The sequence below is a fragment of the Protopterus annectens genome, chromosome 9.part0, assembly GCF_019279795.1.
Source record: "Protopterus annectens isolate FY-2018-M chromosome 9.part0, PAN1.0, whole genome shotgun sequence".
NCBI classification, from domain to species: Eukaryota; Metazoa; Chordata; order Ceratodontiformes; family Protopteridae; genus Protopterus; species Protopterus annectens.
Window position 1 is genome coordinate 998407715 of NC_056743.1, and position 27359 is coordinate 998435073.

At 45.9% G+C, this 27359-nt stretch overlaps 1 protein-coding gene across 1 annotated transcript in view; it reads left to right on the top strand.

Annotated features, from left to right (window-relative positions):
* The window catches only part of LMBR1L (limb development membrane protein 1 like), a 1236065-nt gene that overhangs the window by 563010 nt on the left and 645696 nt on the right, over positions 1-27359 (top strand). The window contains exon 6 of the mRNA XM_044082192.1: positions 19857-19925. Within this exon, the coding sequence (XP_043938127.1) occupies positions 19857-19925 (69 nt within the window). The remainder of the gene's footprint in view (positions 1-19856; positions 19926-27359) is intronic.

Genomic DNA, 27359 nt, shown 5'->3' on the forward strand with positions numbered 1-27359 from the left:
CTGACTCGCACAGAGTGTCTTTACTGTTTAGGAGTGGCTCACCTGAAGGCTGAATGTCACATCTGTGCCACATTCAATCCCAGTACTCTTATGGAGCTCCACAATAAATTGCTTCTGAAGGGCTTTGCTCAGAGTGGTCCCTTGCCATCGGAATATCCTGCCAGGCCCTCTCTGATCCTAAAAAGAGACCCCCTTCCTTCCAACGGGTTTCCTTCAATCTCAGAAAAGCTGAGGCTGTCTGATCACAGATCCCTGGATCTTAGTCCAGCCTCTGTGGCTTCAGATCCAGGCTCTCCTGCGCCATGAGCCTTGGATCAGCCCCTTGGATCTGAGGTTTCTGTGCCTTGGGGACACTGATCTAAGTGCAAGCCCTCTCCGGATCTCACCGGACGCCATCCCAAGTCATCAGATCTTGTCACAGTCAGTTTCGAGTGTCTTGTCAGCTGGTAGTTATAGATGGCTCCCATTCCGGATCCTACAGAAAATGGGATGCAAGTCGTTGGAGCCAGTCCCCCACACGAGACCACAAATTTATCTGATCCAAGGCAGGATCCCCAGCTAGGTTGGGTCATTTATCTGCATCCTCCAGATCCTCCAGAATTGTGTTCTCTTTGGATATGGATAGAATGATGAGGAGCTTCCTCAAGGCCCAAATTGAGTTTGGCTTGTTGTTGTCCCAGGGCTAGATGGCCAAGGGACCTTCCCCACCTACAGGATACCACGCTCCTCTTCAGATCCATCCAGTTTCTGCGCATCAGGACCTGAGCATTCCAAGTGAGCGGCTGACTGTCGGGTATACCTCCCTTCTCGACTTTGTCAGGGGTGGCTGGCTCTTTTCCATGGCCCTTGGAAACAAGCTGTGCCTCATCCCCGTGAGGCTGGTCCATGTTCTCTGGGGGTAGGTTTGGGTCCTGAGTTTTTGTACAGTTCTCTTCCCCTGGGGCTTTGGCACTTGACAGCTCTGGGTCGATATCATCAGGAGCTTTGGTGCTAGGTTGGGCTCCTTTCTCCCCTCCCAAGCGGCTCCGGCCGCTGGATAGGGGGGCTTCATCCAGCTCGAGCTTTGGTGCTAGGTTGGGCTCCTTTCTCCCCTCCCAAGCGGCTCCGGCCGCTGGATAGGGGGGCTTCATCCAGCTCGTCGGCCTTCTGGGTGGTAGAGAGGACTTTTTCTGGCTTGGCAGTCACATCTCCTTCGCCTCTAGGTCCTCCGCAGCCTTTCTTGACTTTGTGTAGCGAAGCGTCATCATCCTTCCAGGGTCAACCCTCCTGTGACTGCCTTCAGATGGGCACTCACTCTGAGTCCCTGTCTCTTTAGAGTTCTCCCTAGAGCCTACTATGGATGGAACTCCCTCTGAAGAGAACATGTAAGAGGAGACACTTGGACTCCCAAGAGAGTCTCTCATGGAGGGTATGGATTTCGAGGAGGGAGACAGGTCCCTCAGACTTCATCTGAGGAAGTATACTTTGGGGGCTTATTCGAAATTCTCAAGCAAAGAGGCTGCTGGTCTTTCCCCCCTCCTCATCTTCGGAGGAATCTGTATTCCTGAAGGGTATTCGGGATGGGCCCATCTCCTACCTGGGTGTCCCCCCTGCCGACGAGCTCGTGGAACTCCTCACCAGCAGGGCTTGGAAGGAGCCAGACACAGTGGAACCAGTCCCTAAAAAAGTTCAGCAAATTCTTCAGTCCCCCCAAAGACAAGACCTGTTGGAGTAAGGGCATCCCTGTTGATGCCATTGTGGTGGCCACAGCTACTAAGAAGGAGCTGGCCGAAAAGAGCTTCATGGTCCATCCCCCAAACAGGGAGTCTCTGGGAATTGACTGCTTTGGCAAGTGCGTATTTGCCTCAGCTGCATTTGGACTGAGAGCAACCAACTCCTTGTCACTTTTTACCCGGCTTCAGAGAGTTTCGCTGTCAGAACTCTCAACTTTCCTTACAGAGTTGCTTCCTCCAGAGAGTCTTAAATTGGTCTTAAGCTGTCCACTCTGACCTCCCTGGCTATTGTTTTGATGAGGTTGATCACCAGTGTGGCAGAGGCCACCTCTCGAGTGGCTGGCACAGGCATTTCAATCAGATGGCATCCCTGGCTTCGCCTTTGCAGGTTTGAGGAACTCTTCAAGGCATCTTTTACTAATACCCCCTTTGACTGATCAACTTTTGTCCCTCCGTCAAAGAAACCTTTACCTGGAGTGAGCAGGAGGGTAAGAGACTGTCCACTGTGGGAATCCTGGAGTGAGCAGGAGGGTAAGAGACTGTCCACTGTGGGGAATCAAGTTCTCTACACCCCAACAATCCTTTTCCAAGACTCTGAGGGTTAGTAAGAGACTTTGGTTCCACAGGACTCTGTCCTCCATCCAGGATGCTCCCCAGGAATCCTGTTCTGCTAGCTGGGGTAGGGGATTCAATGGCAGACACTGCCACCTAGAGGCAGAAGGAGGTCCATAGAACCAGGGCTCCCAGGAACCTTTCTCAGAGAAATCCACTCAGAGCTCCTGAAACGCTACCCAACTGTCCTGCCCTGGAGGCAGTCTGGGGATGATTCTCCCTTCACCCACTAGCCTGGACAAATCTCACCTCAAATCAGTATGTGTTAATGATTATTTCCAGGGGTTATTTCTTTCCCTTTTTTCACCCCCCTCCATTTCGAAAATCTCTCCCGGACTTTCCACCCTGCCAGAGTGAGTTGACCCATCTTGAGGTTTAAGACCTTCTAAAAAGCCATCCAAGAGGTCCCAACAGGGCAACGTGGGTCCAGAACTTGCTGTCATTTTTTTTTGGTGCCAGAAAAGACCAGGGACCTGTCCCATTTTGGACCTTAAACTGAGCCTGTCAGTCAAGAAGTCCAAGTTTCAGTCCATTCTGCCTCTGTTATGCAAGGACAATTGGATGTTGTCAGTTAATCTCAAGGACTCGCACTATCATACCAAAATCGACAGGCACTCTAGGAGACGCGTGCACTTTCATGTAGCGGTCAATCATTACCAGTTCAGAGCCCTGCCCTTCGGGCTCACCACAGCCTTCCAGGTGTTTACTTGAATGTATGACAGTGGTAGCAGCTCATCTCCAGCTGCAGAGGATTCCAGGTCTTTCTGTACCTGGATGATTGGCTCCTCATGGCCCCCATGAGGCATCAACTATCAATGGCCACCTTTTATACCTTCAGTATCTTTCTCCATCTGGGAATCAGTCAGCTTGCCCAAGTCCAACCTTTCTCCAAAATTTTTGGTTTTTTTGGTTGTGTTTGGACATAGACTGACTGCAGCTACCCACCTCCTTTTTGCTCCTCTGATCAAGTCTCTCTCTGCCTCTGATTCTTGATCCATCAGTCCATCATCTGATTCTACTTCTGTTCAATTTCACCATCCATCCCCAATTAGTTCCTCTCCAGGTATCACATGTATCAGTCAGTGATCCCAGGCAGTTCAGCAGTTCAGTGGTCTTCACAGATCCACACCATGACCATCAAGATTCTTGCAGAAAAATCACCTTGTGGTGGCTTTCAGACCTCTCGGATCTTTTTTTACAGACCCTTTTGTCTTCCCCAACCCAAGGCCATGACCACAAACACCTCCCTGTTGGGGTGATAGTGGGGCATTTTCAGGGCAGGACATTTCAAGGCACGTGGCCCCCCAGAGACCAAATTGCACATAAATGTCTTGGAATGAGGGCAATCTGTCTAACATTGTAAGCCTTTCAGGAGTGCCTCCCTCTAGGGACCATAACAATTCAAGCAGACAACTTGGCAATTGTCTGGTACATCAGCAAGCAAGGAGGAACATGGTCTTATTCCCTGTGGAGAGAGGCCAAGAGAATGTAGGAATGGGCGATGTCTTCCAGATGCTTTCTTCTTGCAGCGCACATTTCCGGCAGTTCCAATGTGCTGGCCCACCAACTCAGGAGGTCTGTCTTGAGTCCCCACAAGTGGTCCCTGAATCTCAGTGGCAAGTTAGATATTCCACCGTTTGGGTCAACCATGCTGCGATCTCTTTGCCTCCCCAATCAACTGCAATTGTTTTGCCCTTATCCTTCCAGCGGGGGAGTCACCCCGGGCGCTGTGATTCACGATTGGCCTCCTGTACTCCTCCATGCTTATCCTTCTACTCCTCTGATTCCCAAGGCATTACAGAAAACTCACCACCTGAAGACCCCTCTCATCCTCATTGCTCCCTTCTGGCCTTGGCAGGCCTAGTTCTCCCTATTACGGTATCATCTGAAGTAGCTGCCTTGGATATTGGATCCCATTCTGGATCTCATTTCTCATCCCTGGGGGCTTCCACTTCCCAATCTCTGAACTCTCTAACCACATGGTTTATCCAGTGCCAGTAATCCTTTCGCAGTCCAGGCTTCCTTCCCTCGTGAGGAACATTATTTTGGCCTCTCAAATCATCTAAGAAACTATATTCCAGTAAATGGAAAAGGTTTTGTATTTGGGCTAGACAGCATAATTTAGATCTCCTTTTCACCCCCGACTTCTGATATCTTACTCTCTGTCCTCTGTTATGTTGTCCTATCTCTGCATAATTCTTGCTGGTTGAGTTCGGAGCCGATCCTCCGCTCTGACTTGGCTGAATACTAAAGCTTGAGAGCTTCCACTGGCTCGAGGCTGACCCCTATCCCATGATGCTCTGGGCAGCATCCCCAGATCTCGATTGCCACTCAATAGATCGAGAAGTGTTCCTGCTGGCTCGTTGGTGGAGTATTGAATTTTTTTCAATATTATTCATATTTCTTCCAAATTTCTTTAGTTTTCATTTTATGTGCGTTTGTTACCTGTTTTTTGTGATAAAAGCCCCATCCCGACTGTACGAGAGGCCCATTTAACTTAGAGGGCTCATGGCAGCCCATTTAAGTTGGAGGGTTGCTCCCCTTCCCTTCATCTGTTGTGTTATTGAAGAATTCATTAAAGTTGGAGAACTCTCCTCTGCATCTATATTTGTTTGATAAATCCCTTTAAGTTAGCGGATTCTTCTTAGTTTAAAAAAAAGTTTTCTTCTTGTGCTAGCTTTTTTCTATCTTTGGTAGTTTAGATTGCACTTTTATAATTGTGCCACAGTGGTAAATTAGTGTTCCTATCTTAGTAGTGATGTCTAAGGACAAAGAACATAGGCAGTCTGGGTTTAAAAAATGTGATGAATGCACCCAGAAGATGTCTCTCATGGATGGCCACACCAGCTGTGTTTACTGCCTGGGGGCTATCCATTTACAGGATCCCTTCACCATATGTCATTGGTTTAGTAGCAGGGTGCTCCATGAATGGAAAAATAAACTTATGGTAAGAGGGTTATTGAAAGGGCCTTTTCATGAAGCCTTAGAGATGGCTCAGAGCTCCAAGCCTTCTTCCCCTTCTTTGACCCAGTCAAAATCCTCAAAAAGACCTGCTTCAATGGCTCTATCTTCAGAGCCGCAAAAGAAAACAATGGCATCTGAAGTAGTTAACTTCATTTGATCAGCAACCTGTGGGTATCAGATCTGTCCTGGATTCGAGCCGGCAGCTTTCCAAGCTAGAGAGCCGAGCTCCAAGCTCCTCCCCCTTACCCAGAATACCCTGCTACCTCCCTCCAGTCCTCAGATCTCGTGTGCCGCGGCTTCTATAAGCACGAGTGACGAGCTCCTTGCGATTAGGCAAGATAAAGATAGGAATTTTCTCTACCTTTTTACCAGTTTAAAAAGTGTGTGATAGTTGATCCCTTAGACTAGTTTAGTTTAGTTTAACTTTAGTGTATTCCCCTTATCTGTGTGTTCGGGAGTGTGATTGTGGTAGGCATGGCCGAAGGCCCTAAGGCCATGTTTTCCAAATGCTCTGAGTGTGGCCATAAGCTGTCCCCAGCCGCTGGCCGCACTCAGTGTGTCCTTTGCCTGGGAGTTGCACATTTGACATCAGGCTGCCAGATATGTGCTGCCTTTAACCCCCGGGCTCTGAGAAACAGGAGGAACAAGTTAATCTTAGCGGGCTTTTTACCCGTGGATTCTACTTCTTCCTCCACTCCCTCAGTGGCGCCAGTCATGGCTGCGGCTGTTTAGCCAATGGTTCCTGCTCCCCTGGCCGGGACTCAACCTCCCACTGTGTCCCAAGGAGAGAGGGACCCTAGAAAGAAAGAGACGAGAGATAGAGAGAGGGAGAAAGAGAGACAGACAGGGAGAGACATAGGAGCCACAAGCGGCGGGCCGACTCAGCCCCCTCGGCCCTGCCGGCTAAGCAGCTCTATTCTCCCTTGAAGGTTCCTGGGTCCTCCCCCTCTCGGCTCTGTTCCCCACGTTTCTCTCCGGAGCTGGAGGAGGAACCCTGGCCACCTTCGAGGTCGTCGAGGCGGCCTTCCCGGCCAGCCTCAGCGGCCTGTTCTAGGTCTAAGAGAAGCCTTTCTGATGCGGACATGGACCAGATGATGCGTCGCTTCCTTCAGGCCCAGATGCAGATGGGAGTACTCTTGCCTCCCTCACCCCTCTGGGGGGGAGCTTGACCCCCTTCTTTGCCCCATTGCTCCTTCTCTGATCCATTATCTGGTTTCGGAGCCATCAGATCAGAGTAACCTTGAAGCCGGGGAGTCTGCACTGATAGTAATCGCTACTTCGACACTGGCCTTACCTTCGAGTTTATCGGGTCTCTTTTCACATCCGAGCTCTCTGGGCCATGAGCCGAGCCTCTGATCCGGAGTGGTGAGTGGGTCTTTGGCTCCTATGCGGTCGGAGCACACTTCCCTTTCGGGTCTGATCGCTTCGGCTCCAGCGCCGATCCACACGTCTGATCTGAGGGGGCTGCTCTCGGATCCCAGGGAGAGTGGCTCACCTTCGACTTTCGACGTGGTGGGAGAGGGTCCTCTCGAGGAATTCGAAGTCCCCGGCTCGTACTAAGGATTCACCTGCCATTCCCTCGCAGATGGGCCTGTCTTCCATCATCCGGCCCCAGGGACAGCCTGTGTCTATGCCCCAGCTAGTTCCTGTAGAGGAGCATGACCCCGTTGGTGAGCCCTCCTCGGACAGTCCCACCAAGGAGGTCCCTCGCAAATGCAAGTGTAAGAGGAGGCACTTGGACTCCCCCGAGTCCCTCACTGAAGACACTGACTTGAAAGAAGGGGAAAGTTCCCCCAGGTAACCCCCCCCCGAGGACGTCTCCTTTGGAGACATTATGGAGATGCGCATTAGAGGGGGGGTGGTCAGCCCAGAAGCCTTCCTTGGATGAGTCAGTGTTTCTGGAGGCGTTTGACGCAGGCACGTCTACCTCTTGGGTGTCCCCTCCGGCCGACACCTTGGTAGACCTAAGTACTACCAGGGCGTGGAAGGAGCCGGACACTGTAGAGCCAATCCCCAGGAGACCAGATAAGATCCGTAGTCCCCAGACAGACAAGACACCGTGGAGTAAAGGTTCCCTGGTAGATGCCATGGTGGTGACGGCTACCACCAAGAAGGAACTGGCACAGGATAGTTCCTCGGTCCATCCTCCCGACAAGGAGTCTCGGACGATGGATCGCATCAGAAAGTGGATGCTTGCTTCAGCCACCTTTTCCATAAGGGTGCTGAATTACTTGGCACACGTGATTAGGCTTCAGCAGAATCTAGTAAGAGTACGCTGGGTCTCCCCCGGAGTCCATGTCGGCCGAGGACAAACTAACTTTCTCGGCTCGCATGACAACTCTAAAATCGATATCCAACACATCTATGCGGCTTCTCTCCCATGCCACGGAGGGGGCAGCTAGAGCCAGCAAAGCAGGCATCACCTTACGGTGTCACGCCTGGCTCCGACTGTGCGGAACCCTTCAAGGCTTCCTTCGCGAACGCTCCCTTTGACGGTTCTATGCTGTTTGGCAAGACCGTCCATGATATACTGCTCCAGAGCGAGAAAGATTGGAAGATGCTGTCTGCCATTGGAATCCGCTTCTCGGCTCCTCAAAGGTCCTTTTCCAGGAACCAGAGAGGACAAAAGAAGATGTGGTTCTGGTAATCTCAGCAGTCCCGTTACGCTCCGGGCCCTTCGTCCTTCAGAGGCAGAGGAGGACAAGGTGGATGCTGGCCCAGAGGCAGAGGGGGGGGGGGCGAAGAATTTCGGGTTAAGGGAACCTTTTTCTGACCGACCCGCGCAGCAATCCTGAGGGGTTGCCCGACTGCTCCTCTCTGGAGGCAGTCGCGAGGGGGGGGGGGCATTTCTCAGAACACCTAGCACATTGGGAATCCATCACGACAGATCACTGGGTGCTCCGAATAATATCCAGAGGTTACTCTATCCTCTTCATAAATCTTCCCCCTCAGTTGAGGCGCCTCCCCGATGTTCCACCCAGTCAGAGAGAAACGGCAGCTTTAGAAATAAAGATGCTGCTAAGAAAAAGGACCATCCAGCACGTCCCCCCAGGCCAGTCCGGGTCGGGCATTTACTCCAGGTTCTTTTTGGTGCCAAAAAAGACTTGAGACCAATTCTCGACCTGTCTGCATTGAACCTGTTCATTGCTAAAGAGAAATTCTGGATGGTCACTCTTCAGTCTATTCTCCCCTTCTCCCCCTTCTGCAGGAGAATGACTGGATGTGCTCCGTAGACCTCAAGGATGCGTACTACCACATTCTCATGGACAGGTGCTCCAGGAGGTTTCTCCACTTTCGGTTGGGGGCTAGTCATTATCAGTTCAGGGTCCTCCCTTTTGGCCTCACCACAGCCCCCAGGGTGTTCAAGGTCATGGCAGTTGTAGCGGCCCACCTGAGGCTTCAGGGAATACAGGTCTTTCCTTAACTGGATGACTGGCTCCTCGCCGCTCCCACCAGGCATCTACTATGCTCAGCCAGGGATTGCTTCCTGCTCTTGGCCCACCAGTTGGGGATCACTATAAATTACAAAGAATCGTCCCTTCGACCTGATCAGGGTCCTGGGCTTCATAGGGGCCGGAATAGACACACTTCAGTCCAAGGCCTTCTTGACATCAGACAGACTCCACAACTTAACTCTCCACGTCTTAGCACTTCTACAATCTCCGGCCCCACCAGCGGAATTGGTCCTGAGAGCCCTAGGGTCCATGGTAGGCAGCTATCAATTTTTCACCCCTAGCCCGCTTGAACATGAGGGTTCTTCAGTGGACCTTACAGGTTCAGTGGTCCATCCTTCGACATCCGTTGGACTCTCCGATTCCCCTCAGGAGAATTTGCAGGGACTCCCTATTTTGGTGGCTCCATTCCCGAGAGCTTCGGGAAGGGCGGCCGTTTTTGATGGCTCAACCCCAAGCCACGGTGACCATGGATGCTCCTCGCCTGGGATGGTGGGGGCATTGCATGGGCAGAACTATCCAAGGCACGTGGACTCAGACCGTTCTGCATATCAGTGTTCTGGAGATGAGGGCAGTGTTTCTAGCGTTGCAAGCTCTCCATGCCCTTCTTTTTCCGGGGACTATTGCAATTCAGACAGACAACATGTCAGTGGTCTGGTACATCAACAGACAGGGGGGGGACCAGGTCTTACCCTCTTTGCCGAGAGGCCATGAGAGTTTGGGAGTGGGCAATATCCACCATCCGTTTTCTGCTAGCAACGCACATTCTGGGTCGGTCCAACATTTTAGCAGACAAGCTGAGTCGAACTACGAGTGGTCTCTGAACCCCTTAGTAGCGAAACAGATCTTCTTCAAATGGGGTCAACTTTGCTGCAATCTCTTCGCATCGCCTTCGAACGCAAAGTGCAGCGAGTTTTTCGCTCTAATTCCCCTGCTGGGGGAGAGCCCCAGAGATGCTCTAGCTCATGCTTGGCCATCCGGTCTTCTTTATGCTTATCCTCCTCTCCCATGAATGACAAAATTCTTACAGAAAACTCGTCGGTGGGGGAGCAAGGTTATCTTCATAGCCCCATTCTGGCCTCGTCAAACCTGGTTCCCCTACCTACGGTCTCATCTCATAGCTCCTCTTTGGATCTTGGATCCCATTTCTCATCCTTCGGGATTGAAAACTCCAAATCTGGACGACCTCAAGCTCTCTGCTTGGTTGATCCAGTTCCGTTAGTGGCTAGGACTCCCGGTATCTCGTCCGCAGTTAAATCCATCCTGGTGGCAGCGCTTAAGCCTTCTACCAGGAAGGTCTACAACAGTAAATGGAAACGTTTTTCCATCTGGGCCTGGCGTAGGAATTTGGACCCTTTTACAGCTCCCATTCCAGCAGTACTTGAATTTCTATCTCACATTTTCCATCAAGGGGCCAGTTCTTATATTGTGAAGGTTCAAATGGCGGCCATTTCCCACTTCCACATCGGGGACAATCTTGGTCCCTTAGCTTCCACTAAGATCTGTAAGACTTTCTTAAAGGGCACCTTTCTTTTAAAACCTCCTGTCAAGAAGTCGGTTCCTCCATGGGACCTAACCTTAGTTCTTCAGGCTCTAACTGGTCCACCCTTTGAGCCTGCAGCTTCTGTTGACTTAAAGTTCTTGTCTTGGAAAACTGCCTTCTTAATTGCTATTACCTCAACTAGAAGGGTATCTGAGCTTCAGGCCCTTTGTACTAAACCCCCGTATCTCGTCTTCCATAAGGACGAGCATCTCTCAGGACTAATCCTTCCTTATTACCTAAACTGGCTTTCGAGGCTAACATCAACCAATCCATTAATCTGCCTGTTTTCTTCCCTAACTATCAGAACAAGGGGAGTACAGACTGCATTCATTAGATGTGCATAGACTATTGCGCTTTTACTTGCACAGAACAGCTGCCTCTCGCAAGTCAGAGCAGTTCTTTGTTTCCTTTGCTAAGCCATCCTTGGGTAAACCAGTATTGAAGGTGACTCTAGCTAGATGGATATCTCACTGCATTTTGCTCACATACAAAATTTCTGGTCGGCCGGAGCCCTTGGGGGTTCATGCTCATTCTACCTATCTATGGCTACCTCTGCTGCATTTTGGTCGAGAGTTCCCTTGGATGACATCTGTTCTGCGGCTACTTGGGCTTCTCATACCTTTATTTCGCATTATAAATTAGATCTGATATCCAGAGGGAGGGCGGCCTTTGGCTCTGCAGTGCTCCAGAATATTCTTCCTTGAGCAACTCCCAAGTTTTTTGGTCGCTGGGGACTCTGTCCCACAGGTTGCTGATCAAATGAAGTTAACTACTTCAGATAAAGAAGTTATGTACTCACCATAACGTTCCATCTGAGTAGGTAACCTCATTTGTCAGCAACCGACCCCCCCCCCCTCCCTGCCCCCTAACCTGGCTTTTGTTACCTGAATGATAGAATGATTCAGTCCTGGTATGCATCAGGTTAGGATGGTCAGGTATTGTTTGTCTTGGTGTTGTCTGGTAATTGGGCAAACTCGATCTGAGGACTGGAGGGAGGTAGCAGGGTATTTATGGGTAAGGAGGAGGAGCTTGGAGCTCAGATCTCTAGTCTGGAAAGCTGCCAGCTCGAATCCAGGACGGATCCGATACCCACAGGTTGCTGACAAATGAAGATGTTCTTCATCTCACATTGCTGCAGTCCTAACACTTGGGTAGTCCGCTGTCCCAGTCGGCCCGAATACCAAAGTATAAGGCTGACGTCGGTCAAGGCGCATTTGTCTGACATCAGGACGTCAGGGTACAAATGCGCATGACCGACGTCATATCCTCAGTCTTTTTTGCCGCATGGTCCGATGCAGAAGCAGTATTGCGAGTGCAGGTTGGCGTTCTGAAATTTTCTGAAGTCGGAGTTTCAGACCGAATCAAAGTTGGCTAAGTACCCGTTGGGGAATATTTTGTTTTTCTTGCCTCAGTATTTAACCGGATGTCAGAAAAAGTGAATAACTGTATTTCTTGTGGGAAACCGATACCTCATCGAGATTACCATACATTGTGTATACCTTGCTTAGGGCCTGAGCACGACGTTGTTGGCTGTCGCTCTTGTGCTAGATTTAACAAACGCACTATTAAGAGAAGATTAGATTGTGCCAGGTTAGTTTTTGGGAAGCGTTGTAATTACAACATGCCGTCGGATGCTCCGACGCCCGCTTCGTCTAAAAAGCGCAAAGACAAATCAGCGAAGCCTAGGGTAGAAGAACCGTCTGTCCCGGACGTCGGTTCTTTAGAGTGCTCGGTGGAGCCGGTGGTTCTACCAGAAGTTCCTTTGGATTCTCAGGGAGAGACTTTACTGTTACAAGATGTGTCCTCTCAGGAGGTAGGCCAGGCTGAAGGGGCTTCTCAGGTGGCTGTTCTCCCCTCCCTTCCTAAGGTGGTTAGGCCCTCCCCTTCTGTTTCCAAGGCTCCTTCTAGAGGCCGGCCAGGGTTAACTTCAGTGGGGGTCTCCCCTAGTTCTTCAGGGTCTCTGCCTAGGAAACATATGCTTAAAATGGCAGAAGATTTGCTTACTATGATTAGAGGTTCTTTACCCCCCCCGGATAAGAGGCCTAGGGTGGAACCTGAGCTTGAGAGTTTTGAGCAGTGTTCGGAGGCTTCTGAGTCTTCGGCTGAAGACTTGCAGGAGTATCCTCCTTATTTTGATTCTGATGTAGATGACTCTACACCTTCGGCTTCTCCTCCTGAGGATTTTTCTTTTTCAGAGACTCTTCATTCCATGAGGGAGCATTTTAAATGGGAAGGTCAAGATTTCTCCGATTCTAGGAAAAGGCTTAGGGAATTTTTGTTTCTACCCCAGCATAGGCCTTTAGCTATACCTCCTGTTCTGGATGTGGTAGAGGATGTTTTTGCAGAGGCTTCCCTGAACCCTGATTTTTTGCCTCCTGCCCCAGTTAAACCGGACAGGTATTATAGGGTGCCTGAAGCTCATAAGTATCTTTTTCAGAGTCCTAGGGCAGACCCAGAAACTGTTTCTCAGGGCCCTAAAGGGGTTAAGGCTTCTGTTGTTAAAAATCCTGTTCCTTCCGATAAAGAGGCAAGGGCTTTGGATAGATGGGGGAAAAAGGTGTATACTTCTTCCACTTTAGCCATGAGGGCTTTGAATTGCCAGTTTCACATGTTGAAATACCAAAATTATCTCCTTTCACAATTGAAGTCTAAGGTAGATGCTCTGGCGGAAGGTATTGAGTGTAAAGAGTTGCAGGATTTGGTTCATGTTTCTGAACAGGTGGGTAAGCATTCCTTGCAATGTGGTTTTGATGCTGTACAGGCCTCTTCGAGGGTGGCAGCCACTGGTTCTGTTCTTTGCAGGCACGCCTGGCTGAGGGATCAGAATTTAGCTGAACATGTAAAGACAAGGATTTTAGATGCTCCTTTACAGTCTGATGTGTTGTTTGGTGCGCCTGTGGAAACAGTTTTAAAGAAAATGGAGGACAAGGCTAAGTCTATGCAGACTGTTAAAGATTTTTTGCAGGTTCAGCCTCCAAAGTTTAGTAGAAATTGGCCTACTAAGGGGTGGACTTATCCTTCTTATGATTCTCAGTCTAGGGGTAGATCTAGACGTGGTAGGGGCAGAACTCAAGGTTCTTTTAGGCCTAGAACAGGCAGTTCGCCTGCCCAGTCTTCTGGTGAGGGCAGGGGTCAGTCCTTTCGTAAGCAGACCCAATGACTTGCCTTTTCAGCTGCCAGAGCTTTCTCGTCTGGCAGCACCTTTGGGAGGAAGGCTGGCACTTTTCAAAGAAAATTGGAGTGTTATTACCCAAGACAGATGGGTATTGGATATTGTTCACCACGGTTACAGGTTTTATTTCCATACCTTGCCTCCATTCAAAGGCATGCCAGACATTCCTCCTATACAAAGAAAAGAGGCTCACAAGCAAATTTCTCTGTTGCTCCAGATAGGGGCCATTCAGCCGGTTCCTGTGCCAGAAAGGGGCCTAGGATTTTATTCTCGCCTGTTCCTAGTACCAAAAAGGGGAACACGTGGAGACCAATTTTGGATTTGTCTATCCTCAACACTTATTTGGACATTCCCAAGTTCAAAATGTTGACGTTACAACAGCTTTTACCTCTGCTGGGCAAAGATCACTGGATGGTAACTTTAGATCTCAAGGAGGCTTACCTTCATGTGCCTATCAGACTCAGTTGCAGGAAGTATCTGCGTTTCGAGCTGGAAATTCACATTATCAGTTCTCTGCATTGCCCTTTGGCTTATCTACTGCCCAGAGTATTCACAAAAGTTCTGGCTCCAGTTGTAGCTTTTTCAGGCTAAAAGGAATACAAATCTATCCTTACTTGGACGACTGTCTGATTCTGGCTCAAGAAAAGGACGAGCTTCTTCAGCATCTGGAATATGTGATAGCAGTGCTAAGATGCCTGGGGTATTCTGTGAGCGAAATAAAGTCCAGTCTAGTACCCTCTCAAGACATGTGCTTTCTGGGTGTGAGACTGAATACAGCAGCCCAGATGGCCTTTTAACCCCGGACAAACAAAAGAGTCTATCCCTTTACTTCCATCAACTATCTCATCAGTCCGTGCTGACTGCAAGGACAGTCCTTCAAGCATTAGGGTTCATGGCATCTTGTATTCTGGTGCTTCCCAATGCCAAACTGCATATGAGGAAGCTGCAATGGTATCTAAAAATGTATGGACACAGCACTGCCAGGATTTGGACACTGTCATTCCAATAATACCTTGCATTCAAAAGGAATGTTTGTGGTGGGCTCAGGAATGTCACCTAAACAAGGGACTCTCTGTGACCCGGCCAGAGGCGAGTCAGATTCTAACGACAGATGCCTCAGACATAGCTTGGGGAGCTCATCTGAATGGAAAGTGGATACAAGACAAGTGGCCTGCCAGACTACAGCATCTACATATCAACATGAAGGAGATGTTAGCAGTCCAGTTTGCATTAATGGCTTTCAAGGAGTTACTTCTTCCAGGGCAGGTGTTGATTCTAACAGACAACACTACTGTCATGTGGTACATCAACAAGCAAGGGGGAACACATTCTTATCCTCTATGCAGGCAAGCAATGATTTTGTGGGAGACTGCGCTCAGCTTGCAGCTAAATCTACAGGCAAGGTTTCTGCCAGGAGCACAGAACTCCTTAGCAGATGTGTTAAGCAGGCAAATCATGGATCCCCACGAGTGGAAACTGGATCTTCATGTATTTCAACAATTGACAGTGTCCTGGGTTACTCCAGACATAGATCTGTTCGCTTCTCCACTAAACCACCAGCTGCCAAAGTTTTGCACGAAAAAGGTTTCATCACACAGCTTGGAAAGTGGATGCTCTTTCGTTCAGTTGGGAAAATCTTCATGTGTATGCCTTTCCACCTCTGCCTCTCCTCCCAAAGGTACTCCTAAAGGTCAGACAAGACAAGCCAAGGATGATTTTGATAGCTCCAGATTGGCCTCGGCAACACTGGTACCCATTACTGAGGAATCTGGTAAGGAAGCCTCCATGGCCTTTACCTTTAATTCCACACCTTTTGTCTCAGAGGGACGGTCATCTACTCAATGTCAAGCTTCACTCTCTTCATCTAACAGCCTGGCATATTCTGTTTTGAACCACAGCAGGTCTCAACTTCCTCAACAAGTTTTGAATGTGATTATGGAAGCCAGAAGGCCTAGTACACGTAAAGTGTATGCAGAAAAATGGAAGAGATTTTTATTTTGGAGTGCAGCAAAGGATTTGGATGTTTCAGAGCCTAATTTGAGTGTGGCTCTTCAATATCTTACTGAGTTATTGGACAAAGGTTTGTCTTTCTCTTCCATTAAGATTCATGCTGCAGCAATTTCAGCTCACTATGATTGTGACCCACCATTGTTTTCTCATCCTTTGTTCAAGCAATTTCTTAGAGGGCAAAGAATATCAGACCCCCACGTAGAGCTCCTACTCCTGCTTGGGACCTCAATTTTGTGTTGGAGAAACTTACTCTACAACCTTTTGAGCCTCGGCTACTGCTGAATTGAAATACTTGTCATGGAAGACTGCTTTTTGTTGGCCATTACTTCTGCAAGAAGGGTTTCTGAATTGCAGGCCCTTATGGCGGTTGAGCCTTTTTGATTTTTCATAAGGATAGGGTATCATTACGCACTAATCCTTCATTTATGCCTAAGGTGGTTTCTAGTGTGGCTTTAAACCAAACTATTCATTTGCCTACTTTTATGCAAATCCCCAAAATAAGGGGAAAAGATTTTGCACACTTTAGATGTACACAGGCAGTTGCGTTATTATTTAAGCAGGACTAGGGATTTTAGGCAGTCTCAGCAGTTGTTTGTTTCTTTTGCTTTGAGTTCCCAGGGCAAGCCTGTGTCAAAACAAACTATATCTAAGTGGATTGGGTTTTGCATTGCATTCTGTTATTCCCATCATGGCAAGGAGATTCCAGCTGGGATTAGGCCTCATTCCACGAGGGCTACTGCCACTTCAACAGCATTTCTAAGGGGGGTGGCAACTAAGGATATTTTGAGGCAGCTACTTGGAGTTCAGTGCATACTTTCTCCAAGCATTACCACCTTCCTCTCTATTCTAAATCCAGGGCTGGTTTTGCCACTGCTGTGTTGCAGGGCATTTTGGCAGCTCCTGCTTCATTATAGTTTAGCCATCCTCCTTACCTCTGCTTTGGGATTCTACCCAAGTGTTAGGACTGCAGCAATGTGAGATGAAGAGCGTGTACAGTTTTGTACCTACCATAAATGTAGATGTTCAAGATCCACATTGCTGCAGCTCCTTCCTCTGTGTTTAGGGGTGGTTGTGTGGGTGGGGTTCTATTTTGTAAATTTGTATATATTGTACATATATTAGGTACAGGAGTGTTTGGTGTTTTGGTTTTGGCTTTATCTTTTTCTTCTTCTGATCTGGGCAAGAAAAGACTGAGGATATGGCGTCACGGGTCATTTGTACCCTGACGTCCTGATGTCAGACAAATGCGCTTTGACCGACGTCGTATAGCCTTTGGTATTCGGGCCGACTGGGACAGCGGACTACCCAAGTGTTAGGACTGCAGCAATGTGGATCTTCGAACATCTACATTTATGGTAGGTACAAAACTGTACTTTACCTACTCAGATGGAACGTTATGGTGAGTACATAACTTCTTTTTCAGAACCGAGGGCGCTCTGCTCCGATAAACATGCATCACCTTCTTCGTCTCCAGTAGTGTCCTTGGAGCCGATCTCACCTACTTTGATGTTGCCCATATTGTAAAGGGACAGATCTCCCTTGTTTTCCACCCATTCCTCCAGGAGTCTATCTGACAAAGATGTGGAGCTGATGGGGAAGAGATTACTCTGTACACCAGCCCTGGCTAAAATTTTGTCATCTCCAGACGCAAAGGAATCAGAGCCATTCCATCCGAAGCCTTCTACCTCGATTCCTCCTCTGATCACCCTGGAGTCTTTGGAGCTGGAGAGATTGGCTCTGATTGTAGCAGAAATGTCGGCACCAAGAACCCATTTGGTATCTTCTGACTTCTTCTGCTGCTTCAGATGTCGACAAGTCTAGGAGCCAACGCTCACCGGTCGGGTCCAGGGGAGGAAGTCTGCACGGGCAGTCCGATCTGGCTCTACCCCTCAGCTAGGTTGAGCGTGGCTCCAACATCGGTTTTGGAGCCACCCATCCTGCCTCGGAGCCAGCCCTCTGTTTCTTCAGCGCGGAGGGCCTTTTTGGAGCGGGGGCGAGGGGGCTTTCGAACTGATGGAGAGAGTGCTGTTTCTGCAGACAGCTCCGCTCTCAGGCCCAGCTTCTCTTCCCTCCCAGGTGCCAGTGTTGGTCTCTTCACCCCCTCCCCCTAAGCGTAGAGACCTGGAGCCTTAGGAGGCCCCTGCGGGCAGTATTGTCTCTTCCGAAACTTCACCAGAGTATCCCTCTGAGGAGGTCCCTCGGAAGAGGCAGTGCAAGAGGGAGCACATGGACTCCCCTGAGTCTGTCACATCTAATGCCGATTTGGATGAGACTGAAGGGTCCCCACGGTCCCTCTCTGAGGATGTCCCCTTCACAGACATCCTTGAGATCCTGAAACAGAGCAGTGATTTGCAGCCCACCAACCCATCAAAAGACTAGTCTGTATACCTGGAGGCTTTTGGTCTCGCCCTTCCACCTCCTGGGTGACTCCCCCTTATGATCAGCTGTTGGCAGTTATCTCACGCAAGGCATGGACTTCCCCATATACAGTGGAGCCTGTTCCCAGGAGTCCCAACAAATTTATCACAGCCCCTACAGATAAAGAAATTTCTAACAAAGGGTGTTCCTGTAGATGCGTTGGCAGTGGCAGCGGCGGCCACCAAGAGGGAGTTGTCTGAGACCTCATCTGTTCATCCTCCCAACAAAGACTCATGGACTATGGACAGATATGGAAAGCGTGCCTTTTGTTCAGCGGCCTTTACCTTGCGGTCACTGAATTATCTTACCCACTTCACAAGATTTCAAAAGTATCTTCTCAAGGATTTAGGAGATACCCTTCAGGGTTCTGCAGCTTCGGGGACTTCAAAGTCTCCTCTCAGCTCTCCACCCTCAACTCCATTGTAAACTCGTCCATGAGCCTGATTTCATATGCAGCAGATGGCACGAGTAGAGCAGCAGCTACAGGAATTTCACTAAGGAGACAGTCCTAGACGAGTCTTTGAAATTTTGCCGAGCCCTTCAAATCTTCCTTTACCAATGCCCCCTTTGATGGTTCATCCCTTTTTGGACCAAAGGTGAAAGAGAAATTTACCAAGTTCGAGCAGGAAGGAAAAACCTTGCCTGCTATCTGTCTGTTTTTTCCACCCTGTCTAGACCTTATTCAAGAGGTCAAAAAGGTAGGAAGATGTGGTTCCGCAAGCCCCAGAAAGGTTTTTCTGACGCATGTGGTAACACTTCCCCCCCAGAGGCACAGAGGGAGGTAATAATGGAAGAAGCTGAACTCACAGCAGATGGGGTCCGCAGAACGAGGGCGACAGATAACATTCTCTGGCAGGCCCTTTCATTCAGTTAAAGCCCACTCTACTAGGTCTGTGGCCACGTTGTCACCCTTCTTAGCTAAACTTTTCTTAGATGAGATTTGTGCTGCTGCTACTTGGTCTAATCCCCGCACTTTTGTTTCGTACTCTAAGTTGGATTTGGTGTCTAGGGATAGACCTTCCTTTGGTTCCTCTGTGCTGTGGCATAGCCTTTCGTGAGGCCACCCAGGGCTCATAGTAACGGGGGATTCTGACCCATCCATGATGAATAATGACACGGATAGCATCAGATAAAATTATGTACTTACCATAACTTTGAATCTGTTCTATCCAGTGTCATTATTCATCACGTTCCCTCCCTCCTTCCCCCTGCCTTTTCCAGGATCTGGTAGAGCTGGGATGGCTCCAATTTGGGAGTTTGTTTTTCCTACACAAAATTATTTTGTGCTCCTGTTTGTTCAGGAAACTCAATCTGAGGGTTAGAGGTCAGCAGGGGATTATGGGAAGGGGAGAAGCTTGAGCTCTGGATCTATGCATTAGATGCTGTCTCCGATCTGAGGTCGGATCCAAGACTCTTCCATGAAGAATAATGACACTGGATAGCAGAGATTCCAAATTATGGTAAGTACATAACAATTTTTATCCATCTCTGCTAGAGTTTACACTCATTAAATGTTTTCTCTTTATGCACAGTTGTGCTACCTTGGAATTAATATGTTAATATATAGTAAGGGGGTTTTGAGTAAAAGGAGAGAAGTTCCCTTCTTAAACGGTTATTTTTCTTAGTCGTATGTTCACAGTTAAAATATTTTAGATACTACTACAGTGATTTTCCTTTAATAGTATTTGCTAAATGAAAGTAATCCTTCATTTTTAGTAGCAGTTTAAAATAGTAACATTGATGTCTTCCATTAAGAGATGTACACAGGGAGTCATAAGAAGTTTAATGTTTTATTCATTTTTATTTTTCTGTTTGTTAAATTATAATGTTTACTACAGGTCACATTTTGTCAGCTTTAGCTTAGAAAGTTTGTCATCGTCTAACCAACGAGTATATGTTTGTTTTATGATGTGCTAATTGTAGAAACTGGTTACTGTACAGTTTGAAACTATTATTTTTATGCTGTTTTTCAGATCTCTGGGAATTTTATCTGCCTTATTTGTACTCGTGTATTTCTCTCTTCGGAGTTTTGCTGCTATTGTGTAAGTAATTTGGTTTCTGTGATAGTCCTTGATTTTGTGAGACATCACAAGCTTTCTTCATTCCAACAGAAAAGAATGTAGATTAAGGTGATCTTTGCTGGACTCCTTGATCCTTGACCATTAGAGCTTTATAAGCTGCCTAAATGCCTGTTCTCATTGGCAGAGGCATGTGACTTTTTCCCTGTGAGATGCAGCTATCTAAGGTATCCTTCAACATCTAGGGTCAGACCTTCTTTAACTTGTTTCATCTTTGGAGCTGGAATAAGAATGCGATGCTCTCCTACCAAAAACACTTTTTGATATTGCCCTGAGGAGGACTTGCAACAACATAATATATTGCCTTCTTACTCATAGGTGCTAGCCACCATCTGGCCTGTATTTTTCCAAGCCAGTCTTAGATCTTGCTGACCTGAGCTAGCATCTTTTTGTGACACTGATGTGATGTTATTAGCTGGTGTATGTCATTTTTAACGTTAATGTTATCTACCATCATCATTCTTTTTTCATTTGAAACTGTCACTTGTTTCATTTTACAAGTGTTTCATTGGTTCTTTTCACCCATTTTGAGAAGAAGAGTTGATTGTGTAATATTTTTACATTACTTTGCCGTCATTTTCAGCCAGTTTTATAAAATGTGGATTTGATAAACAAGTAGCCACCAAAGATTTGTGTTTTAAGTTTTTTTTTGTATTGTGGTAGCCTAGTGTCCTATCCAGGATTGGTTCTGTGCCTTGCATATGTTGCCGGGATTAGCTTTGGTTCCCCTGTAGCCCTCATGAAGATAGAGCAGGTGTTGGAAATGAATGAGTGATGGATTGCCTCTTTTTGTCTTAAGATAGCATATGAATCTGGTAATTGTTAAATACTAAGAATTTGAATGATTGATATGAAAGATTAAAGCTTTGATCTGCTTGCAGGCTTTATTCTGAAGTATTAAGTTTGTTTCCATGAGTCTGCATTTACAAATGGTTTGATTCTTAAGTTATTTAACTAGATAGTGAAATGCCTCATAAGATGTACTTTTGTCTTCTGGGTTTATCTGCTGGCCCCTATAGCATCCTGGATACTAATCAAATCTGGGTCAGTTGACTGGTAGTCCGGACTCTGTTTCTTTCACACCACAGAGCTACACCACAGAGCTAGCCCACTACCACTGGATTTGTGGTTACTTATTAAGCACTTATCAGATGGGTCACCACTGATGGAGGTCCCATGTAGTGTAATTGGTGAGCTCATACTATATGAAAAGAAACTGCAGTGTTATTCATTTATAAACCAGATGAGAACCCCAGAAATCAGTCTGCAAACCGGTATCAGTTATGAATCATGATTACAAATTATTTATGGTCATCCTGATGTGTCCAGAGTGGCTTTATTGATGCCAGAATTGATTTAGATCATTGAGAGTTTGTGAGAAATTACAGGCATTTGATAACATTTTGAAGACTTTAGCCCTAAAAGTTCGTTTCCACATTGACAGTTGTAAGCTTTGATACTTAAAAAACATTTGTTTGAGTTGATGGGATTTTCTGTTCCAAATCTTTTAAGTTCTTCAGTCTCCCACATAGATTTGTAGCAATACTATGCAATGTGTATGCCAGTTCAAAAGCCTGGGTTAAGGTAGCAGCAGAGATTTATCTCTCATTTGATCGAAATTTAGACGTTTGTCATGGGTACACACTGTCTCCTTTTTTTATTCATCGCATTAACATGAGTTCACGTACATTAATGGTTAAAGTCACAATAACACTTTCCGTTATGTACATGCATTCTACATACAATTTCTGTCATAACTTTATCTTTTATTCTTGTACACAAGGACATAAATATTTTATCACAGCTCCTGCCAGCCAGCTTATTTAGTTATCTATTTTAGCTTAGTTGTATATGTTTTTCCCAAATGCACCATTTTGTTTTCTAAAACTTATTTCCTGCATTGTTTAATGATCCCAACCTTACTTCATTTCCTTTAAAATATTCAGTACTTCATCATTGACAGGGTTAATCCTTGATTTCCACTTTCGTATAATTGCTGCTCTTTTGTCTGCTAGTAATATTAAAATAAGAAGCCCTATTAAACATACCAGCTTAATGACATCATCTTTTTCATTAATGTAATATGGCCCCACAGCAGCTGTGTAAGGACATTCTGTAGTGAATCCTTAAACTCCGTTAACTCCTCACGTTTCTAAGAACATATTCCCAATCTACTGTCTCATTTCTTTCGCAACTCTAATATCTGCTCTCCATTTGAGGGAAAAATCCTCCAAAGTCAAATTGGAATATACTAACTGTTTAGAGTTTAAAAATACCTGTGTAAAAATTTCCATACACGTATCTTGAATCTTCTGAACTTTGTAGCTTACTTAGATGCCTTACAGATTGCATTCCATTGTTATTTTGTAATTTGTCTTTCTAGTTTTCCCTTCCCTCTTTCTGATTAATTCTTATAGCTATGCACAATTTTATAAGCCTTACTAATGATCCCCTTCTTAATAGTATCCTCTGATATTTATCATACTGATCACTGCTGTAATATCCATAGCTATACGAGTCATGTTATGCACATTTTATAATGGCCGTCCAGGTTCCGAAGCTTCAAGGGCACCTTCCATGTGCCCAAAGCATTATTCAGATGGAATGAGCTGAAGAAAGGGTGGTTTGGGCACCAAGCCCCTTCAGAGCCTTCCTGCCGCAGAAAAGCACTCTCTTTGTGGGCTTTTGAGGATAGACCATTTGGTAACGCTTTCTGTTGCTGGGAAGATAAACTCCCTTTGGAGGAAAAAAATCCACTTGTTGTTTTAATGATTAAAGCTGTACTTTTTTTGTGAAATTAGTTGTGTTTTGCTAGAAAAAAGTGTTTTTATAGACTGTTGGATAACTTCAATGGAGCATTGTCTTTTACTTTTGTGAAAGAAATTTAAAACTAATTTTAAACTGCTATTTTCTTGGTAAAAAATGTGCTATTTTAATTTTGTGGTCTAGCACAGGAGTTTAAATTGCTTTTTACTGCATTTTTCGTGGTAAAAATGATGTTTTTACTACTTACCTGCTTTACCAATTTCTGTTTCCAGGCTTCCCTAAGAATTGGGCATCCTTTTTGGCTTTATTATGGAACAGTCTACCAGTTTCTTGGTTCTTCTTCTGCCAACCATAAAAAGAAGAAAATAAACAGCCTTTGTTACCACAGCATGCTGCTGAAGTGCCTCAGCCATAGATGGGTGACTGCTTTGGCCATTCCTGGTTCCTCAAACCATTCATCCTTTTGCTTTGCTCCCTTTGGTGTAGTCCCAACAGCCAGTGTGGACCATGGGTTACACATCTTCCTCTGTGGCTGTTGGTGTGCCATTCTGCTGTATTAATGTCAGTTTTGCTGTATGTTGTTTTTATGTCTTCTTGGAGCTTTTCTCTCCAGGCCTCCACTGCAAGCAGGCTCATTCTGGCCCAGTGGACACTCCTGGTAAACAAATGTAAAGTAAAATAAATTGAAGGGCAATAGAAAACCACTACTTTTGGTCCTGGGAAAGGGAAATACCTCTCTGCCTAGCCAGACTAGAAAGCCTGTTCCCTTTCAAGGTATTCCCATGTTAAAATGTTTCTGTAAACATAGCACATACTCTGCCTCCTGGGAAACAGGTGGCTTCACCTTGAGATCTCAGCTTTGTCTTGAAAAAAATAACTCTTGCTTCATTTGAAACTTCCCATCAGACTGATTTTAAGCTCATAAAATGGAAGACAGCTTTACTACTTGCTCTGATTTCTGCAAGAAGAGTGTCTGAGCTGCAAGCTCTCATGGCGAGTCAGCCTCATCTTTTTTTCTAAAAAGATAAGGATGTTCATCATGCACACTGCCTCAGTGGCATATGAGTTCTGTGATTGCACAAATGCAGACTGACCCCTCAACAGAGCTCAGATTCCCCTTCTCTGACTTTGTGATAGGGGTTTGGCTAAGCCACTCCTAACCATTTTTTTTTAACTACCAGTTGTAGGAGTCACAAAGTTCAGTGTCCTCAGCAGCCTGCACTGGTGGATTATAGCTTTCAGACTCAAATAATATCCCTTTTGAAACTTTCTTTTCTCTGTTATTATATACTTTTGACTGTTATTTATATATATATATATATATATATATATATATATATATATATATATATATATATATGGATGTGCTTCTCTTAATCGACAACGCAGTTTGTCGAGTAACAGATCGAATCCACTTCAGCGAAAGTGCACTTTCGCTGAAGCCGATTGTCAAAAAAACAAATTAAATTGAAACTGTTTATGCAGGGGATCAAGCCCCCCTGCCCCCCCCATTTGGGGGGCTGTGCCCCCCACACCCCCTACTTAAATATACCAACTCTGAGATCGCACTACAGTGGGGGAAAGGATACATTTCCTTATCCCCACTCTAACCGGCTTATGCGAAAGTGCACGTTCAATATTGTGCACTTTTGCTGAAGTGGGTTCGATCTTCTGTTACTCGACAAACTGTGTTGATTAAGAGAATGAGATCCATATATAGATATATATATAAAATGTGTGTGTGTGTGTGTGTGTATATATATATATATATATATATATATATATATATATATATATATATATATATAAAATGTATATGTACATGAATACTACACATGATTGACAAGTCAGAATATCTACACTGCAAAATGTCTGCATAGCAAAAACATCTAAATGTAAATTACTGACAAAACTGAAGTTATACTAGGGATGGGTTTATGCACTTTCACCATTGTGCAACCTCAGCATTAATGTATATAATATAGCAGGGGGATGGAAGAGATCCTAAGGGGGCTTGCTCCCCTGCAAAAGCATTGGATCTGATGTTGTCTTTTCCGTCTGTTCCTCAGCGTATGGGTCTCTTATCCAGCCTAGGTCATCCTCAAGCTTTGGATCTGGTGCTCCGTCTCCTCCCCCTACCCATAATCACTTGTGTAAGGAACGAGCTACGTCACAGCCCTTAATGGGTCTTTGGTGCTCAGGAATAGTTTTTTTTGCTTGAAAGCAGAATTTTATTAGAGAAGTACACTAGTTTTTTTTATCCTCTCCCCATTTATCTCTCTCTCTTATATAAAGTTAAGAAAAACAAGAGTTGTAGCTTTTCTGTTTTAGATTCTACCTTGAAGTAGTATAGAGTTGTTTTGTCTTTGAAGACTATCCTGTCTTCTGTTCTTTTTTCGTGCTTCTATTTTTGGTTGGATAGGATGGCTGATAAGTCCTCATATTTAAAAAAAACGTGTGTGGCTTGTTCCCACATATTACATAATTCAGATGTACTTGCAAAGTGAATTTACTGCCAAGGGCCTTATCCTTTCGACATTACCTGTTCCATCTATGAGGCTTTTGTCTAATGAGTCGTCATGGAGAGAAGAAACAGATTGATTTTAAAGGGTGTCCCACAGTCCACTGCAGTAGCCAAGCCCTCTTTAACATTGTGGAAGTTTGTGGCTGATGCTTCTTCCCCTTCTCCATTATCAAAAAGGTCTGATAAGTCCAAAGATAAACATAGTGAGAAAATGAGAGGAAAAAGACAAAATCCGAAACTTACACACAAAAATAAAAGATCCCTGGGTCTGACTCCATCTTCTCTTCCAGCTAGGATCTCCCATCTAGGATCTCCAGAACTTCCCAGGCAGTGCTGTTTTCGTATCCAGTAATTATTGGATCCTTAACTCTACTCAGATTTTCCATGGCTTCTATTTTCCCCAGGATCTGGTCTCCAAATTGTCAAGATAGACCATGTTACCTTTTCTGGACTTCCTTCTGCTTTATCTCCGAGGTCAGCTAGAGCTTCTCAGGAGTCTCACTGAAGTAGATGTGGACAGAGTGGTCAAGAGTTCCATCGGATCCACATCCCATTGGGACTACTCCTGACTCAGACTACCATCATATCTGGAAGATCCGTTTCTTCCCTTCGCTCTTTAATTCCTTCTCTTCTAATCAGACCACTGAGATTGGAGCCCCTGAATCCAACTGTACCCCAGGATAGATCTGCACTGGCGCAGAGGCTTCATACTTCATTCACTCAGATGAGTTATCTGACAAAGTTGGCTCAGACAATGATGCTCCCCGTATCCATGTTGAGTTCAGCTTTTGAGGATTTCAAGAAAGCCCTGTCTTAACCTAGAGAGAGGCCTTTATTTTAGGAGCTGGATCCAGCTATCCCTCATAGGATTTCCCAGGGTCTGCAGCCTGCTGTCCTGGCCCCGTTGGGGCAGCCTGTTCTGGAGAACCTTGAGTCTGTTCTCCTAAGGGAGACTATATCTGTTTTTGGGTACTCCCCTGAGAAACCTACAGAGGAGGTTCACAGGAAACAAAAGTGTAAGAGGAGACTCTCTAATTTCCCTGCGGACTCCCTGGCTACTGACACTGATTTTGATGGAGAGGGTTCTTTTCAGATCCCCGTTGAGGACTTCTCATTCAGATAGATTCTCGAACTTCTAAGAACGAAGGGGGGGTTGGTTTTCCCAAGTGCCTTCTCCAGAGGAATACTTTTTTCTTGAGGCTTTCGGCTCTACTGAAAAGCTTTGATTTTTTTGAATTCTGGAGGTTAGTAAGGAGGGGAGCACCTTAAAGTGTAGTAAGTGTAGTGAGGAGGTAAGTAGTGGCAAGTGTAGTTTTAGTTGCATTGGTTAAGAACGTGTTTGGCTCTGTAAAGCATTCATGGTATGAGGGTTTTTTTAAATGCATTTTTGTATAGACAGATCAAGTTTGAGATTGTTATCCAGTATTATCCATAATTATTTTCTATGATAAATGACTTCAGTGGTTGTTGCATTGTCAAGAGAGGAGTTTGTTTTGTTTTTTTCCCCCCGAGAGAGGGATTTTGGAAAAGTAGCATGAGTTCAGTGGCTGGTAAAGTTTCCTAAATGATGTTTTGGATGTATGCTATGTTGTCAGATGTGAAAGAGTCTGGAGTCATCTGCATACTGTACTAGGAAAGTCTGTTGTGTAGCTGTGTAGAAAGTGTTGGTGAGAATGTTAAAAAGTAGGGGAGCAAGGATGCAGTCTTGTGGTATACTAGTGGCGATTGTGAGGTATGGAGTGCCATTTTACTAACTGATATCTATTGGATAGTTAGCTTTTGAACTGTAGAAGGTTGGGCTAAGAGAGACCTAATGAGGACATTTGAAGAAATAGTAGTTTGCAGTGACAGAAGGCTTTAGGCAAGTCTAGAAATAAGAGGAGACTAATTTGCTGTTATACAGTTATTGTCAATACAGTAGAGATAGGCTAGAAGTGTAGTGTTAGTACTGTAGAAAGGACAGAAAACATATTTTGTGCGGGATAGGAGTTCTTCATGCAGGAGATAGTTTAGCAATTGTTTCCGAATACATTTTCAAGTATTTTGGAAAGGGGGGATACGATTGCTATAAGTCTGAAGTTAGTAACGGATGTTTCTATTTTTTTCCT